We start from the raw sequence: 19,477 nt of genomic DNA, 5'->3' as shown, positions 1-19,477 counted from the left end.
ATATCCAAAAGCACGTGTTTAAATCTTCCAGCTTTTCTAAAGGACTCTCCTACTGAGAGAGGCACAAAAGGATTGTGCCATGCAGGGAAATTTATCGTTGTGAAATGAAGAAAGAGGAGTTTTGTGAAAAAGGTAAAAACTGCAGTCAAACCTTTGCTACAATTTCTACCTCAACCAGCCATGTCTACTGGTGAAGGCTGCTGCCATCTAGTGGAAAACTAAGACCCTGCCCAAAATAGTAAAAATTAGAAGAGGAAAAAAACCACCAAGAAATGTAATTAGTGAAAGTGAAATGAGAACCTATTTTGTTTTTAACATTTACTCCACAGTGTTCAAGTGTTACTGCAGAACTAATGTAAGGAATTGGACACTGAGTTAACTAAATTCAAACTCCACCTCAGGAAAGCAGACCAAGACCTTTCCAATTATCCATCTTTTTCATGTGTGTCCTGAACCTTTTTCTTCATTTAAAATTAACAGAAATTGCACACTTAAAACATGGGAGAGACTGACTGACCGTTAAGAGTGGAGTAAGGTTAGGTTGCATTTATTTAGTAGCAAAGTATTTTGTTAAAAGTTGGACTCAATCTTAGAGGCCTTATCCAACCTTAATGATTTTAAGGTAAGCTTAGAAACAAGTCAGGATACTTACTATGAAGTAACCAAGAAGGAAATTCCAGGACTTAGATGAAGGCTGGACACTGAAATATATTAATATCTGCAACAAATACCTCTTCTTACAAGTTAAAACTAGAAGTTAATTAATTTTCCTGATCTGGTAATTGAAAATATTTGTGAAAAATTTATTTATCCCTACTGAATCTACCAGTCTTAGTAAGACTTTGCCATATCTGACATGGCTGGAAAATTCTTTGCTATATAGCTGGTGAGGCTGACTGAAAGAAAATTAACAAAATCAGACTGTCAGCTAAAAAGTTAGAATAATATCACACTCTTTTAGAAAGTGTCTGTACATAGATTTTTAAAAAGACAGTTGCTTTCCTTTTAACCTTTACCTTTGACATCTGACTGAAGTCTGCAAATCCCTCACCACCACTGAAAGCACCACTTCCAAATGGATCCAGAGTTCCAAATGGATCTGGAACAGATGCAGAAAAAAAAAAGTTATTTTGAGTAATACTTAAGAATTACAAGGAATGCTTAGTGGTGCCAGTGCAGCACAAAACTAGGCAGGTGATTAAAATACACTTGCATTTTGACCTGTCATGAGATGTTCAAAGAAAATTGCAGAAAACAATAGGTCTTCTACCAGTTGTTTGGAGGGAAAATATGAGAAGAAAACAGTGACATAATGTCTCATAAAATATGAGAAGAAAACAATACACAGTGCCACAAAGACAGCCTTCATGGACTGTCACAAGACCATGACACTTTTTGCCAATGGCTCACAAGACTCTTTATTCTCAACTCTTCTATTTGATTCTTCTTTCATAAAAAGATACCTCATTATAAAATGTTTATTTCTTACCTGGACCTTTTGAAGAGATACTGGAAGATGTAAAAGGATCAGTGCTTTCAAAAGGGTCAGGCTAAATAAGAACAGATATACATAATTAATTTTCTGCTGGACTGTGCACTTACCATTTCATGCCTATGAAAATCTCTTGCTTTAAGACAAATAGTTTCCAGTTTCAGATCACTCTATTCAGTGGACAGAGTAGGATAAAATCAACTCATTATATGAAATTTACATTATTAGTGCATTTGGCTAATTGCATTTAGTCTTTAAGCAACAGACAGAATATTCAGGTTATGCATTTATATTATTAATAATTCAAAGTCTGTATACTGCTTCTTTTTAAACAGATGGTTTTTACAGCTGCTCTTCAGTTTGACAAGTCAATTTGTCTTGCACTATAGGATTGTACTTAAATAAAAGCTGACTTCCCACACATTGAAACTGGTCTTAGGTAGCAACACTCAAATTGCATAAGAATGAGGAAAATACTAATAAAAACAAAACAAAAAAAAACCCATACTCCCCCCCAAACAAGCACACACATCAGGACAGGTTAGAATTGCAACTACGGCTATAACAAGTGTGTTCTGTGCAGTCCCTCCACTGTGCTGAGGGCTCAGGAATTCTTTAGCCAGAGCAGTTCCTCCATCTCATTCACTACATGACTGCAGAAATCTTTGGGATGGAGGGAATGGTGGGAATGAGTGGGTGCTGCTGCTTTGAAATTCCCAACAGAGAGGAAAAATATCCACCTAGAAATACCTTAATGGTGAATGTACCTCATTATCATGGAACCAGAGAGAACACTGCTGACTGCCTGAACAATCCATACTTGCATTTTAAGAATATAATTAATGATATTTCATCAGTTAGGAAAAAAGGATTTTGCGTTATTTCATTCCTTTTAGCTTTCAGACAATAAGCTTGTCAATAGTAATGAAATCTATTAAGTGTAGATTTAAAAATTACTGACCTTTGAGGGTAAAGTGGGGGTTTTTGTGAATGGATCTGAGGTAAATGGGTCACTCTTCACCTGTTTCTTGAAGAAATCCTCAGGGGCAGAACTACGAAATGGGTCACTTTCCTTGAATGGATCTCCTCCAAAGGGATCTAGAATGAAAAGGTAAATACAGTGTAGCACTGGTGGGTCTATAAAGAACATTCTATATTTGACCTCACACTCACTGATACAATTTTTCTTACACAAACACAATGTTTTGATAAATCTGATAGATTTCCAGAGACCTCTCTACAGAGGGTATTTACTAAGTTTGAACATGTTATCTGAAGCTTTCAGACTTAATAAAGAGTTACACACTTCTCATTAAACATATTGATTCTGAATGCACACCCTGTTGGGTTTCTATGCTCCCACACTTTTAAACCAAAAATTTGAAGCCAGGGAAACCTTTTTGCTTCCTTTCTGCTTGTAAATCTTTGTGTTTTGCTACAAATTGTTTATACCACACCTGTCCTGTCATTAAAAAAGGGCTATTACCTGCTGGAGCAGGTGGCTGCTCTGCAAAAGGGTCATGCTGGAATGGGTCACCTATGCAGAAGAGAAAAACAATTTGTTTTATCTAGTATTTAGCAAGATAAGTTTGTGAAAAGATAATTTACTCAACAATTGACCTTCGAGGTCCTAGATAAGCTTTATCACTTACTGCCTTTGAAGGGGTCTGCTCCCTTAAATGGATCAGATTTGAAAGGATCTTCTGACTGGAATGGGTCTGTATGCAATTCTTGTGTATTATTGGTAAACATCAAGGCTTTATTCTTAAATGGATCATCCTAAAAATTAAGAGGAGAAACAACACAACAGCTTGTCATGATAAAAATAAAAATGCCCAGTTACCCATTAAGCAGAAATTGCATGCTATCTTGGTTCCTGTTGAACAGTCTTTAAAATTGCTTCCTAAAGAAATTTCTGAATATGTGACTTCTAAGTAGAAGTAATTACACAGCAGAAGGAAATGTGTACCCCAAGGCTACACAGAACACCAAAAGATAACAGTACAAATAGCAATTAAATGTTAAACTGTTGCCCATATTGAATATATTCAACTCTCAAATACTTAAATAACAAAAGCAAAACAACCCCAAACATCACATTAACAAAAAATTCCTCTCTGCCATTATAGCTCAGGTAAGACACTTATTTAAAAGGGATACAAAAATAATCTGTGGACTACAAATACAACAAATTACTATTGAGTAGTCAGATACTAGATTGCTTCTTGTTAACTCATCTTTGAGCTTAAAGCTCCAAATACTGATTTCCCATGACAAAGCACTGCATGCAGGAAGAGTCACCCCAACATTCTGATGACAAGAGCTTTCTCAGCAGAGGCCAAATCTACATTTGGCCAGTTGTAGAAAATACCCTGCATGAACAAGCAGCAAAGTGAAGTTATGAAATTTCTTCATTCATTTGAATGACACCCCTGGCTTGGGTCTTGTTGGAGGTCTCTGGTGAAACCCCAAGTGCAGACAGCACCTGCACAGCAGAATTCCAGGGACACTGGAAGCCATTCCAATATAAGGAATATCCAGAAATAACTATCCACTCACACTGGCCCCAACAGCAGATTTCTTTCATCCCTATACAAATGTAAATTAAAATATTCTAATTGATACTTCTCAGAACAGCGGGAGGGAGGTGGGGAGAGAAGGAAGAGGAAGGAAGAGTTGAGAAACAGGAAAGTGGCACAATGATTTAAAAAAATTGCTATGAACATAGACTGGTGTTTTCTGCCAGTAAGTGGCTCCTAGGTTTTGCAAGAAAACATCTGGAAGTTTTCACTGGAAATTAAATATATTTATGCAAGCCATGCAAGCACAGAAACTAAGCACTGAAGTGTTTTAAGACCTTTAGTGCATTTCTCAATGTACTGTTTTTATCTACACTGTTCTTCTTTTGAGCAGTTTGCTGCCTTTATGCAGTACTTTACACTTGCTCTGTAAAAACAATGGCTAGTAAATATTTACTAACACATTATATATTCAATTTCATACTAAACCCATAGCAAATACTGTGCTTACAACAGTAAACATGATTCCATAATGAGGAAGGGCCACATAGATGTGTAAGCAAGTATGCAACTTTTATCTTGTCACATTTAAAACAAGAAACAGGCTTAAAAAACAAAATAAAATTCTTGTGTTTTAGAGGAATGTTTAATACCCAAATCAACATTAGATACCCAAAAGAAATTTACTTGAAAAATGTTTAAGAACTTGAAAGATTTTATGATTTGGGAAAAAAAATATGCTGATTAAATAAAAACATAATAAATGAGAAAGATGATGCTGAAATTATTTAAGCAAAAGAGAACCATCCTTTCAGAAAGGGAATATGAGGTGTGTAATAAATATAGCTCAATATAAAGCAGAAATTTATAAAGCTTCCTTTGGAAATAAGAAGGAAATACCTGATAAAGGAAAATTTACAGCAAAAGAAGGTTTCACCTTGATAAACTGGAGAAGAAAAAATGAAACACTAAACTGGAAATAAAGCCCCACCTCTGTCCTGAGACTGAACATGTGACAGGTTACAAATCCACAAGACCACCTGCCAAATACCAGCTAAACAATACTTCAGACAAGGTGCAAATCAGAAGCTTAATTAGTGTAAAATATACTAAATAACAATGTTTTTTTTACCACAGCTCCATAATTGCTTCTTTCTGTCTGCCCAAGGCCTTCACTCATGTCTGCTAAATTTGTCAGGCTCCCACCATGAATCCCATTGAGAGCTTCATTGTATTCTTCAATGCTCTTATTCATCTCCTGATGGCTCTCTTGCAGCTGAGAGAGTTTACTTCTTGCCTGAGAGGGAAAAATGTTTTAGCATGTTACACTTTTAAGAACACAGACATTTTTACAGTCTCCTTAAACATTGGTGCCTGACAGTTGCATTTTATCCCCAACAGAATTGAAAGCTTCCTAACTCAAACCAGGAATTTACCAGTCAAAAAGGCTTATTTCATGAACCAGGACTTTTTCCCCCCTCTGAAAAATAATTTTTCAACTCATTTCAAGAAGCAAAAAATTGATATAAAGCACAGTGAATACCTGGTTTATTTCTTCCTGGGTTGATTTTAAAGACTTGATTATTGTTTCAAGCTGCACTTTTCCAGCCTGGATACTCTGCTCTAGCTGAGTCTCTTCTTGCTGGAGGCGATTCAGTTCTGCTTTTGCTCTATTAAGGTCATCTTCCTGTAATTTTAAATCTGATTCCTGAGACTGAATCTGCATTTTTAGTGATGAAATCTGAAACAACACAGTAGAAAAAAAATCAGAGTGAAATTTGGAATAAATGGGAGTTATTAAATGGTGAATTTACAATAAGTAATAGAAAGTGGTACAGCAACCTATCAATGAATAAGGAAAATCTTTAGAACTTAATATGAATAAATACATGCTGCTTCTGCTGTTGCACAAAATCCTTGATAAAAGCACATTCAATAAAACCTAGAAATACTATTTTAAATCAGAGAAATAGCCCACTACTTATAAAGGTAATCAAAAGCTGTTTCCTAGACGTTCACCTTCAGAACTTGGTCCCATTCAAACATTTATCAAGTAGTTTAATGCCGATTTTAAGAGTTAAAATTACAGAGTTGTTTATAACCTTCCTTGGACACTTTTTTCTGTGACTTCCTTACACAGGAAGTTTCTGCCTTAAGGTAACATTGGCAATTGCATCCACCTGAAAACTCAATCCTGATAATATTCAGGGTGATCAGAACCAGCACCACTGCCATGGCCTGTCTCATGAGTTAGGATTACTGATTTTCAACTGCCTTATGAGGATGAATAAATGTTTCATATATTCTCAGAACAACAATTCCTGTGGAAAGGGACCCCTGGAGATCATCAGGTTCAACCTTTCTTTTATGACCTTTAAGGGAGGTATTAAGGATGGCAAAATCCTTTCTTGGACCTCTACATTTGTGTAAAAATTGCTATTTATGGTAAAAAAGAAAGTTTATTCATTAAATAAATAGAAATTTCCTCAACAGAAGACATTTTACTCTTGACCTGGTCCAAAATTAATATCCACTTACCACCTGTGTTTCTTCCTGGCATTTCTGCCTCACATCATTCAGCATATCTTTCAGTTTGGCTTTCTGCTGGTCCATCTCATCCAGGCGGTCTTGGGCATCTTGTTTTTGAGCCTCCAGCTCTTGCAAGTTACTTGTTTCCCTATCTAAATCATTTTGCAGCTCCTGAAGAAAATTCCACAACTTGTAACTCATATTTCGCTATTATCTTAAGGAAGCATCAGCCACAGATAAAGAACTTAACAAAATTCAGAATATTTTCTGTATCATATAGGCTACACCCTGCATTGGCCTGTTTGTTTCTGCAGGAACTTGTGTAAAACACCAGGAAATAAATCACTGCTCACAAGAAGGAAAAGGGACTGTGACACAGAGCACAGTGCATTGAGTTATCCTAATTATCAAAACCAAACTCTCCAAACATTGATTTCCTAAATTACATGTTAGTTAAACACTAATAAAAGACATTAAACTGTTCACATATACTATGCTTATATTAGCCAGCATCAGATGAAAACACTTCTGATGGAGAACAGTAAAATAAATCTTTTTCTGCCAGTCAGAGGAAAATCCCAAGAAAGAAAGAATGACAGAAAGAATGATAGAAAGACAGAAAAAATGCTAAATTCCTACATATTACTTAGATTAACATGAAAACTACTGATGATAAACAGTTTTTACCTGAACTTCATTGGTTTTCTGTCTGATTGATTCCTCCTTTTCCCTAATGTCCTGCTCCAGAGAATATTTTTCTCTGTCAGACAAACAAGAACATGTACTTGTGATTAGTTAAATAACACAACACACATGCAAAAATCAATTAAATATTATTCTGGAAACACCATGCAGACAAAAATGCCAGCCTGTATTCTCATGTATTCTTTAAAGGAGAAAAGGTGCATAGGTATCAATTATCCTTTGAAAAATGCCATTTCTGCCCATCGTGAATCTTCTGAAGTCACCTGATAGACCTGTAGGGTACCACTAGGAAATTCATCACTAATTAAAGCAACAAATAATGACTAAGAGAAAATAAACTGACAGATCAGTACTACAGACTTACTTAGGTGTTTGTTCTACACCAAGAAGTTGTTAACAGTCCCCAACTATTACCTCTGCAGCTGTGCAATTTCTTGACTAATATCATCCAGCTCCTTCACCCCTGTAAATTCTCCTGATCCAACAGAACTTGCACTGTCCTGTTAAGAATGAAACAATCTATTAAAATGTGAAGTAGGGACAGAAGCTCTTCCTTTAACAAAGGCGGGATACAAAATCCTCATTATTTGCATTTGCAAAATTCCACAAGAGACATCAAATTATTCTGTAACAAGCAAGGAACATGCCCCACAGTTCTACTCATGAGATAGGAGAATTTTTGATATGCCTGTTTAACATTCAGGACAGTTGAAAACACAGCAATGAAAGGACAGGCACAATGCCAATGAGGAAATTGCAGAATTGGTAGAATTAAAATTCAAAACCTAAAACTTAGTTCTGCTGTAGTCAATAGTAAGGTTTACAGTGGACTTAATGAAATCAGATTGTAAGTCCAGTCTTCTAGATGGCAATTTCTGCAATTATACCCCATTTCCTGTAGGTTGTTTCTACATTCATGCAGGCAGAGATCAGGGAAGACACAGAGGGCATTCCCTGTCTTCTAGATAAGTTAAGAAAGGATGTCAGCATTAGGTACAAAACTGGTTGTTATTGTTGTTATCAAAAGGATAAAAAGCCCACCACAACTGAGCAAAGACTGCAGCACTGAACTCACTGCTACTCTGACAAACCAAGAGACCTAAAACTTTTATTGAGCATTTCAAAAAGAAGAAAGCAGAGTTTGCCTGCTTCACTCACTTTGAGACTGCTGTGATAACCACAGAAAGCTTGGCTTTATTAAACATTAAAAAACAAACAAGAGCCCAACCAAGAAGCCAAGACCAGCAAGATGTATTTACTGGTCCCAGCTGCAGAGAACTAGTCCAGGAGTCATTTCAGCAGCACTGAGCTGCCTGTCCCAGGAATTTCCTGCCAGATCAATGCATCTCCAGTTGTTGAAGGAAGGAAGGAAAATCACCAGGCTGGCAGCCAGTGCTGAGCACTTCACATTGCTGTGACATTATCACCACACCAAGAGCAAGTGGCACAGAACTCAAGAGCAAAGACAGGCAAAGCTATAGAAAGAAAAACTTTTCTGAAGTTCCAAAAAGCATACATGAGAAATGTGCATTCCTTTGGACACTGCAATTACTCACACGCCGCATTTCTGTTAGTGCAGAGATCTCAGTTCCTACAGGGGTCAAGTAACCTGACAGAGTCTACAGGAAAAGGATATAGGAAAAACCTTAGGAGGACCATAGCAACAGCAATAATTAAAATATATTTAGAGTTCCAAAGGTTTCTGGTTAGGGAAAGCAAATAAAAGTAAAGAAAAACACAGTATAATTGATAGAAAAGGTGAATGTAGTGGCATGACAGAAGTATTTCTTTAATTCAGTTTCAGAAGAGCTGGCATGTTATCAAGGAAAGGAACAAAGCAGGGTCAGCAAAGGATCAGATGCTCCAGTAAAGTGGTATTAGCAGTGATGGATACAGGACTGTGGACTGCTACAGAGGATGAATCCCAGAAACTAGGAAGCCATCACTCCTCATTTAGCCATTAAAAATTTTACATTTCCATGGGAGGAATATGGTGCTGATCAAAGGGACATGCTGCTCAACCAGCTTTTAATGTTTGCTGCCACAAGTTCCCTGACTCAATCTTCTGTATGACAAAGGATTATTCTTTGTGCTAGATTTTTTCCAGCATTATTACCTCTTGGTTTATGAAATATTTTACTGCATTTTTCTTTACTTACTGCCTTGGTTGTTAACAAATTAGCTATATTTTCAAATGGTAAAAGAATTTTGTAAGAGGAGATAAGAAAAAATATTGGCAATCCTTTATCATAATACTAAAAAAAACCCCCACAAAATTCATACTCAAAGTTCATCACTTTTAAAGCACATAAATTCAGTGTATCTACAATAACTGCTGCCTTACCTGGATGGGTGTGTTTCTGTCTGAGGGAGGGATCATATCTGGAGTTAACACTTGTGGAGGATCAATCCCTTTGCTGACCTTCTGCTGAATGAGATACATGGCAAGTGCAAACTGGTCTTTGCTGAGCTTTCCCATCTGTCTTGTGTCTGCCAAAGACCTGATAAAAAATAAATCATACTTACAAACAAGAAAATCTTATTTCTGCCCTATATAAAAGCCTGAAATACATACATACATGTAATTTCTTTTTGGTACATCCTTATCAAGGCTTACTTATTCTAGTCAGATTTCCATAAACCGTTCAGGATTTTATTACATATATTTAACTGAACAGAGTAGTGTTAGTCTGAGAAAATATTTAGAGCACTAGAACTTCAAAAGACAACCACAATTCACAGACTGACCTATTGCCCCCCCTCCCAGAAAAGCAAAGGGAGTATTTACTTCTCCCTTTATTTTCCATATAGTCCACATATTACAGTATGTGGATAAATAAAAGAAGTTGGGGTTCTTTGTTTGTTTCTGGTGTCTTTTTAATGTTAGGATCACATTCTGAATCTGAGTTCCCAGATCAGCAAGCTACAAAAGTACAGCTAGTACAGAATTCTTACCATATATGTGCTAGGAGATTCTGAGATAGACCTGAATGCATAAAAATGTCCTTTACTTCTTGGCCACTCACAAAGCCATCCATGTCTGTGTCTGTTTTTAAGAAAATCTCATCATATCTCACTTTTTCAGACACGGGTACCACCCAATTAACAGCTGGCTGCAAAACAAAGGTTGGCATTTCAAAAGAACAGAAATAGTCTTGATGAACACACCAAGTATAAATGAGATTATCCAGAGCTGGATGTGTTGAACATCTTGCATACTCCAGTCTGACTAGTAAACAAGTATTTTCACTGCATGTTTTAACTTCACACTTTTTATCTGAATAAAAACACTGATAAACAGCTATTCATCAGTTGAAAGGCATTAATTCTTTGGAAATACAGACCCAATTAGGCATATAAAGTCCTCACACTAATAGCAGGAGATTTAAAGTAGATTAATGATTTCTTTGGCATTAAAGCAGATACACAAACAAAACCTTTCTATGGCTCTCCTTTCTACAAAAAGTGAAAATTCCCACCAAGATTTTCTACCTCATGGTCACTGATTAAAATTCACCCAATGTTGTTCCAAGTCTTACTATTCTCATTTCACCCTCTCCACCCAAACACACGAGGCAAAAAATCAAAAAACAGATTTACTTTTCCTACAGCTTACAAACACACAAATGTACAAAAATGAACAAGGAAGACAGGTACCTGTGCTGATTTGATGCTGTGCTTGGGAGACAAGCTCCCAAATTAAAAAATGTATTTATTTTTCCTACAGCTTACAAACACACAAATGTACAAAAATGAACAAGGAAGACAGGTACCTGTGCTGATTTGATGCTGTGCTTGGGAGACAAGCTCCCAAATTAAAAAATGTATTTATTTTTCCTACAGCTTACAAACACACAAATGTACAAAAATGAACAAGGAAGACAGGTACCTGTGCTGGTTTGATGCTGTGCTTGGGAGACAAGCTCCCTATGCTGTTCAGGCTGGTGCCACTGCCATGGGATGGGGTGGAACGGAGGCTGTCCTTTGGGGGAGGGCTTGCAGGGAGAACAGGGACTGCACCAGGAAAGACTGAGCTCTTCTTTCTTTTAGAAGGTGGTATGAGAGAAGGGGGCAATTGTGAAGGAACTGACTCTTTCTCAAGAGCTCTATAAACCAAATGCATTGCCTGCGAAGGCAAAAAGGTCAGATAACGTTCACAATTATTAGAAAAAGCAACAAGACTTTCCTGTGTCAGTCATTTACATATTAGTAAAACAAAGACAGTAAGACTAGAAATGTAAACCAGAGCAATTAATTTTGAATGTAATTCCAACAAGTTTAATCTGGACACAGGCAAGAGTCAGTAGGTGGACTTGAGGAAGGTCATTAAATAGCTCCATGTGAACAATTTAGATTAGAACAGTTGACTGCAGCACAGAAAGCTGCAAAGAAACTCATTTCTTTCATCTCTTGAGAAAGAAATGAGTTATTTGCTTCAACAGACCAGACAGTGAATTGAGAATTTAAAGCAACCTACCACAGCAAATTCATCCTTGTCCAGGTGACCATCTTTATCAATATCACTGAGATCCCAGACCTACAGCAATTAAGATTAAAAAATGATTTGCAGACCAAGTTACACTTTATGTATTCATTGTAATAAGTCCTCTTAGGACTCCTAATAGATTATGGTGAAGATCATATTAGTTATACCACCTATCCAAAAATTCTCTGATGAAACAGACTGGATTAGAGTTTTCTGGCCACATGAATCAACACTGGCTCTAACAAATTCTGGCTGCAACTCAGGCAGGTTTTTCATCATTCTATGATGCAATTACAGAGTCATCAAGCTGAGTAAAAGCATTCAGAGGTGGCTTTCAGAACTGCCCAGAGGGTGTGGGCTAGCAGATCATTCTAATTCTTCACAAGAAAATTCAACAGAAAATTCAATACATCTCTAATTCCTATTCCACTTCCAGATGATTAGGGTTTTCTACTAAAAACTAAAACTATGTGCAACTCCCTTTGGCCCCCCGAATTTCCTGTTGGAGAGAATTTAAGCATTTATCGATGCTTAATTTAGTTCATTATTAGGTGAGGTACAGTCAATGAAACTTGCAAAAACTCTGTGAACTCCAACACAGCACTGCTTAATCATCAATATGACCTGGGGACAGTGGAGTCCTCAAAAAGCCAAGACTTGAGGCTCAATTGTGAGAACTTTGCTTTATCACTGGAGCCTTGACAAATTTAAGCTCCTTGATTAGTCCTTTGTATATTTTCTCAGTGTCTTATCTTGTTCACAAATTTTTCTGGAAGAGGCAAAAGCTTCCTGAATTTCTTTTGTGACAAAAACAAGATAAAATCCGAAGCCTTTCAAGACTTCTCAATACTCAAGTACAGAATTAAAACAAATCATACTTAGATTTTGTAGATAATACAGACCAAGAGGCACTTCTTCCTGAAGAGATAAAAGTATGCAACACAGATAGAACTCTGACACAGATTGTACTCAAAAATATCAATATGCAAAGCATTAAAGAATGTGGTTTTAATGGAGGCAGAAAAATATTTTAAGGTCTGCTTCCCTTGTAAATATACAATGGATGGACAAAACTCAGACCTTGGAAGTATTTATAAATACACATGAAAGAAAAAACAACCTGACAATTTGCACTATGAATAAAGGAGGATGTTTTAAGGAATTTTCCTGTACAAGCAGAGGATGGATTTAATGTATATCTAATAACTTATACTTGTAAAAATGACAAAACAGCAGAATCTAACGTCCTAACAGCTATTATGATTCAGGAAAGCTTTTTCTTGTTTTTAAACAACCAAAATCAAATTTCCACTTGTAAATGAATAGAGAGACAATGAAGCCAATCTACACTAGGGTTGAAATTAGAAATAAGAGTAAGAGTTGTAAGTGGAAGACTTCAGAGTCTAAATGTTCCTGCTTTATAGCAAGCACATGATGCAAAATCTCAGCCAAAACCTGATCTCTGTTGATAAATTACATTTTCAACATTGCAATTATGAGAAGCTAAACAGAGACTAGCTCAATCTAAACAACTTACTTACCCTTCCAAGGATATCAAGAGGTAGCTTTGAATTCATCAGTACTGGTTTTACTTTGTCTCCTGAAAGTAAACCATTTACTGGCAAAAGGCTTTCAAAAATACCATCAAACTTTGCTTTTTCTTCCACCTAGTTGGTAAGAAATAGTCTGAATAAGTAAAAAAGTGTGTGTGTGAGTAATGAAAATGAGATCTTGCAAGAAATTAAGACTGGTCAGTAATTCATCTTAAATTTCCAAGCTTTCTTGCAAGTGCCACTGTATTGTATTTAAATGTAAACTCACAGAGAAAGCTTTGAAATTAAGCTCCTAAATCTAAAGAAGATTTTACCATGCAGCAGACAAGGTGTGCTTCTGTTTTAAAGTAACTTTGATAAACTCTATAGAACTAAAACTTATTCCTCCCACTTTAAAGTACATATAACTACAAGTTTTTTTACTCAATTTCTACCTTTTGGAAATGTTTGGAGTTGAAAATTACCTAAATATAAATATCCCCACATATGCATCAAAAGCTATTTTTTCCAAATTATATCTATTGCTAGTATCATTGAATACTAATTAGAAACTAGGAACTCAAGCTTTAAATTAACAGTTCAGACTGGATGTGGTGAAACACTTTGCTGTTCCCAGTGGGGTTCCTTTATACAAACAAAGTGCCTAATTGTAGGATTCTGGAAGAAATCCAGGCAGAAGATTAAAATTCATTTTCTTAAAAACATCCCACCAGAGGTTGTCAAAGGGTTGTTTAATACTTATTGCAAATCTAAAACTACACCTTGGTGTTCTCTACTGTGCACAGGTTTGCAGAAAGGGAGGACTTCTGAAAGGGGAAATGCATTTGATATAAAATTCTCTCACTGGGAAAATTACACACAAGAAAAATATTTACTTCTAAAAAATGGATGGAATGTGTTCTCTTTTACACTTACCCTAACAGCCCAGTGAGTCTCTGTTGAGGGTGGTGTGATCATTAAAGGACTGCTACTGTCATGCTAAAAATGAGAAAATGGTTTGTTTTTATATATATATATTTATAGAAATAGATAAATATACATACTTCTGCCTCTAGTACTTATTAATTGCACTAAGTTTGAGATGGTCATAGACATGAAGCTTAACTACACTGAGGACAATAGGCTGCACATGTACCTAAACAGAAATCACACTCATTTTACAGCATTACAGTCCTTGAGTAAGGACATCCAGTAGATGCAATCAGTGTCCAAACACAGAACCAACACAAACCAAAGAGGTTCTGCAGCAGCTAGGGCAGGGCAAAGCTGCAGCAATGCCTTTTACTACTCATTCCTGTTGAGCCAGCCCCAAAATAATAATTTTTTGTTTCCTTTTTTTTTAATGAATTAACAGTTTAGCCACAGTTCAGCCACATCAGCTTCCTGACCAAGCTGACCAGACTTAAACTCACTCTGGTTTTGCAGTTCAGGAAGGGGCTGGTTTCTTGTCACTCAGCATGACAAGCCTGTGGCTGCCCTGGCTGCTGTGCCCTGAGGAACTGTTTGACAGCAGCCTGAAGCCCAGCACCGTGGCATTTATGAACCACGAGATCATTCCAACGTTCCAGCTGAAGCCTTAATCCTCACACAGCACCTACCTGCATTCAAGTGGATATTACTTACAAATTTAGGAGGTGGCACAGTCAAATTCAGACTGCTCAGGTTGACATCATGGCCGTTCTGTGCACACGCCACGAGGCGCAACGCGACATAGAAACCCTGTAAAATATTGTGCTATTAAAAACCAGTTCCAATCACAAAAAATAGCCCACTTCCCATTTTTAATAACACCTGTATATGTGCAACTCAGGAAAAAGAAAACTCCACAAGCACAGCCCCATAATGGCAATCACCCCTTTGTTTTTAAGGATGAGTCCGGAAAAATTTTACAGTAACAGGAAACAAAGTTAGTTCTTCATAAAAACTCTTTCCTAATTAAAACACAACAGATTTTCTTAAAAATTAGTTGTGTTTTGAAACAGTTAATTTGTAACTTGCTATTTGGTATTCCAAGCCATTTTTAGTAAAAATGCTGAATTTTTTCACGCACAGAAATTTTCTAAAATCAAATCTTAGTTTTCATTTGTGACTCAATGTCTGTGTACCTACACAGTACACACACCAACTATTTACAAAACAAAAGAGATACAAAAAGTTAGAACCAAACTTCTCCTGCAGCCTCACTGAGTAATACACTTGGATATAAGCAGGGAAAAAAACTCATCTTGTAAATAAAATTCAACCCTGAAAAAGATAAAGATAACTACTAATGGTACCAGGGCTTGATAAAACAAGGTTAATCTGGGAAAGGTAATACAGGAAGTCTACATGAACATTTTATTTACCTGTTTATCTAAGTATCCTTTACCCTCTGGGTCAGCCAAATCCCATATCTGTGGAGATACAAAATAAAAGCTGCTGTAAATTTCAAAGAAAACTTAGCTCAACAGTTCCTACTGCATGTCTTAAAGTGTTCATTCAGCTTTCAAGAAATGACAAACAATGTTACTGAATTGTCAAGTTAACAACAAAAACGTTACACAAAAACCAAATTTTCTTTTTAAATTTTTCCTTTCACTTAAAAGAAGCGTAAAGACAAGTACTGCTTTATCCAATTCCTTCGACTTACTTTTCCAAGGATGATATCAGAGAGACCAGATTTTTTAAGAAACAGAGCAGCTTCACTTGCCCCAACTCTCCCTGTGTATGTTGGATCTACCTGAAGGAGAAAAATTAACACTTAATTGAAACATGGCTGTTGTGAAAGCAGATTTAAGAAATGCAATCTTGCCTCTAGGTCAAAAGGAGTTACAGAAACTGCATCACCACTCAGAATTCACACAGTTTTAGCACTGCAATGGGGAAAAGAAAGAGAAGGAAATCTTGGGGAAGAAGAAACTGCACTTTATTTTTTACTTCTTGTAAAGAACATACCTGTTTGTAATATGTTTCATATATTGGATTCCCAGTAGAAAACTGAAACACAAGTTAGAAAACAGAATAAACAACAATCAGAATTGATAGGAAAAGAAATGTATAGCACTTTGTGTATTACTTCTATCAAGAACCTAAAATAGTGTGTTAATTTGCTGTGTTACAAACTGGACACTTGAAATTTAAGTGTGGATAACAGTGATCCACCAAGACCACAGACCACTGTCATCTCTTAGAACTTGCCATTCATCAGGATTCCTACCTCTCCTCACACTTTTTACTTAGTGACCCTACATAGGGATAAGGCTTTGAAGAACAGCTTTGAATTATTTGCTGAAGTATTTCAGATCTCAGTATGAGAGGGACTGATAACAAAGATCCACCTTTCAACACAATGCCTATCTGACTACCTACTGCACCATACACATCCTTATAGAATATTTTCAGCAGACAATTATACACACACACAGTGCCTGTGTTAACTCCGTTTCAAGACTAGGATCTTAAACAGAAACAGAGTAAAGAAAAAAACCAAACCAACCAAACAAAACAACCCTCAAATATATATATATATATATATATATATATATATATATATATATATATATATATATTAAATGAATGGCAAATTAACAACTTTCACAATTCCCTGACAATGCTTTTGGAGGATTTCAACTTGGTGTAACCAAGGACAGCCCTGCCTTTTCAGTGTCCTAAACAAGCAGATCTCAGTTCCTCTTGCTGACATTCCAAGCAAATGGCAGCTGGAATGCCAAAAAATGCAGAAAAAGCCCCAAAACCCATTTTCTCACACACTTCCTAGAGTTGCCATGGGATTTCTAACCCTGTGCAGGTTACCCCACACTGTTCTCCTCAGCCCCAATGCCAACAGCAAAACCAATCTGGTCAAAACCAGGTCAGTCCTTAGACCACTCAGAGACTTTAAAAAGAAAGCAACAAAACAATCCAATAAAGATGTCAATGAGCAAAACACAGAGATGTCACAAAACCTGCTTGGAATAAGCACTCTGCACCTCCAGGACAGCAGTCAGACACCTGAAAAGGAGGATTTCACACTAAGTCCCATCAGTGCTATGTCCCCTCCCAAATGTCACCTTCCTCCTTGTTATCCTCATGGATTTCCAGATGTTCTGCTTACTCTGAGAGGAAGGAAGGCAGGAACATGATGAAAGAAAAGACCCATGAAGAGCGTGAAAATTTTATTTTACACCAAGAGAACCTTCTTGTGAGTTTACATGCTAAATCTTCATTTAAGGAGCTATCCAGTATAACTGAGCAGAGCACAAGCAAACACTGACTCTCTAAAGATTACAGCTCTACTGGAACAGAAAAATCCTGCATTTTCAGAAAGTTTCCTAAGCATCTTAAATGCACTTCACTTATAACCATCAACAAAATAAGCTGCTGCATTTTCCAACATCAGCAGCCTCTGGAAGCTCTTGCTCTCCCTGATGGCAGACAGGATTTCAGGAGGATGCTGCAAACATAACTCATAAATCTGACTGCTCTTTGTGCTGGCTGATGTAAACCATCAGCACATATAAGCATTGTGTTCCTGTCCAAGCAGGAAACACATCACTCAGAGAAAAGGTGGAAGTAGGAAATAGCCTGTTCCACTCTGAATAAAACCACATTTTCAGCCAACTATCACCAAACTATGCACCTCATGTTTATCAGAAAGCTCAGACAAGAGTCAGCCACCAACTACAAGCTCCTCTAACTGGTGCAGTGAGTGACCTAGAGCATGCAGAGACTGGATTGGTACCAAGATACAGAGCAAACTGCTCCAGCAGCAGGACTGAATGAGCTCATCCCATCACCAGACACTCCTGTCACCCCCATTTGATATTGTCAGCCATGACATGGAGCTGACTTACCTGGCAGAGGTGGCAGGAAGCCAGGGTGATGTGCTTCAATGCTGTGAAATTTCTTCTACGGTAAATTATTCACCCAAGCATTGCTGAAAAGCACCTCAAGATCAATTCCCTACTTGCAGAATTTTAAGAAGATTCAGTGTTTCTGACTGATTTACCTAAATGACTGCATCTCTGTGATGAAGCAGACCAGACAAAATGGGTTCAAGTGATAAAAATAGCACAGCTCTCTATCTACCCATCACTACACGTGATGACATCACCATCATTCAAGAGGATTCTGAAATTTGGTGACATCTGCTCACGAAGGACCAACCCAGGACCGTCAACAGTGGCAGAGACAAAAATTTTGAAGAGTGCACTGTTGATGATGTCAAAGCATAACCTGTTAGAGAGGTTCAGTTTGACCAAGAGTTTATCCTCCCCTGCTCTATACTCTCCAAAACATCACCTCTGACCAATGCTTCAGACCACCTCCCAAACAGACCCTTCAGAGCCCTAGCACCTTGTTGTTGAACTTCCAAATTGACTTTTTGTTCAGAAGTTGAAGTCTTGAGCCTGCACACTGTGTTTGTGGTACACAGTGCACGTGCATGGATACTGCTCCAAGTCAATGCTGTGAAATTTCTTCTACAGCAAATTATTCACCCAAGCACTGCTGAAAAGCACCTCAAGATCAATTCTCTACTTGCAGAATTTTACAAAGATTCAGCCTTTCTGACCAATTTTAGGTAAATGACTCAGTGCAGGTCTGGCAAAAAGGCACAAGCAAGCACCTGCCACCAGAACAATTAATTCTTGTTCCTGAAGTCATCTCCGGGTCACAGAGATCTCTGGATCACATTAATTACTTTAAATAAAGTATTATTATGATAATGATAAATGATTAATGGGAAAATATTTTAAGCTGCTTGAATTACCCAAACTCTTTGCAGCTCTTTAAATGTTGGCATCTTATTTTATAGCTTTCTGAGGGGACATGCCTCAATGTTACAACACACATACCCTCTCCTATTCTGTCTAATTCCATTTCTGGTATTTACTCTAATTAACACACATGTCCTTAGTAATCACAAAACTGAGGCTATTAGAAGAGGAAGTTTATTACCTTAAAGGAAATTCTGTTTACAGCTAGATTACTCTTGACAGTTCGATATATGAAAACAAGTATTAGAACTACAATGCTTCCACTGAATTAGTTGGAAAATACTATATAAAAATTACGGATATGTTTACAGAATGTGGTCTTAGTCCCCCTAAACATAACATTGTTTATCAAAAGGAATACTATTGATGCCAGACTCAAAGATCAATGAGAATTTAAACTAGAGAAACTGGATTTCTAGAGTAAGCATTTGATAATT

At 37.0% G+C, this 19,477-nt stretch overlaps 1 protein-coding gene across 4 annotated transcripts in view; it reads right to left on the bottom strand.

The window, feature by feature from the left end:
- EPS15L1 (epidermal growth factor receptor pathway substrate 15 like 1) overlaps nucleotides 1-19,477 on the bottom strand; it is a 45,314-nt gene that overhangs the window by 24,591 nt on the left and 1,246 nt on the right. For 2 of the 4 annotated variants that reach the window (XM_058041037.1, XM_058041040.1), the window contains exons 2-22: nucleotides 16,219-16,260; nucleotides 15,914-16,003; nucleotides 15,630-15,677; nucleotides 14,908-15,003; nucleotides 14,200-14,262; nucleotides 13,273-13,398; nucleotides 11,723-11,782; nucleotides 11,135-11,371; nucleotides 10,201-10,358; nucleotides 9,590-9,746; nucleotides 8,802-8,864; nucleotides 7,660-7,745; nucleotides 7,228-7,300; nucleotides 6,550-6,711; nucleotides 5,555-5,752; nucleotides 5,144-5,308; nucleotides 3,145-3,271; nucleotides 2,979-3,029; nucleotides 2,454-2,590; nucleotides 1,490-1,550; nucleotides 1,017-1,099 (exon numbers count right to left, since the gene is read on the bottom strand). In XM_058041037.1, the coding sequence (XP_057897020.1) occupies nucleotides 1,017-1,099; nucleotides 1,490-1,550; nucleotides 2,454-2,590; nucleotides 2,979-3,029; nucleotides 3,145-3,271; nucleotides 5,144-5,308; nucleotides 5,555-5,752; nucleotides 6,550-6,711; nucleotides 7,228-7,300; nucleotides 7,660-7,745; nucleotides 8,802-8,864; nucleotides 9,590-9,746; nucleotides 10,201-10,358; nucleotides 11,135-11,371; nucleotides 11,723-11,782; nucleotides 13,273-13,398; nucleotides 14,200-14,262; nucleotides 14,908-15,003; nucleotides 15,630-15,677; nucleotides 15,914-16,003; nucleotides 16,219-16,260 (2,283 nt within the window). The remainder of the gene's footprint in view (nucleotides 1-1,016; nucleotides 1,100-1,489; nucleotides 1,551-2,453; nucleotides 2,591-2,978; nucleotides 3,030-3,144; nucleotides 3,272-5,143; nucleotides 5,309-5,554; nucleotides 5,753-6,549; nucleotides 6,712-7,227; nucleotides 7,301-7,659; nucleotides 7,746-8,801; nucleotides 8,865-9,589; nucleotides 9,747-10,200; nucleotides 10,359-11,134; nucleotides 11,372-11,722; nucleotides 11,783-13,272; nucleotides 13,399-14,199; nucleotides 14,263-14,907; nucleotides 15,004-15,629; nucleotides 15,678-15,913; nucleotides 16,004-16,218; nucleotides 16,261-19,477) is intronic. The other 2 variants (XM_058041038.1, XM_058041039.1) reach the window with 2 other exon arrangements.

The sequence above is a fragment of the Melospiza georgiana genome, chromosome 26 (genome assembly GCF_028018845.1).
Source record: "Melospiza georgiana isolate bMelGeo1 chromosome 26, bMelGeo1.pri, whole genome shotgun sequence".
Taxonomy (NCBI): domain Eukaryota; kingdom Metazoa; phylum Chordata; class Aves; order Passeriformes; family Passerellidae; genus Melospiza; species Melospiza georgiana.
This window is presented reverse-complemented; position numbering and strand designations above follow the sequence as displayed.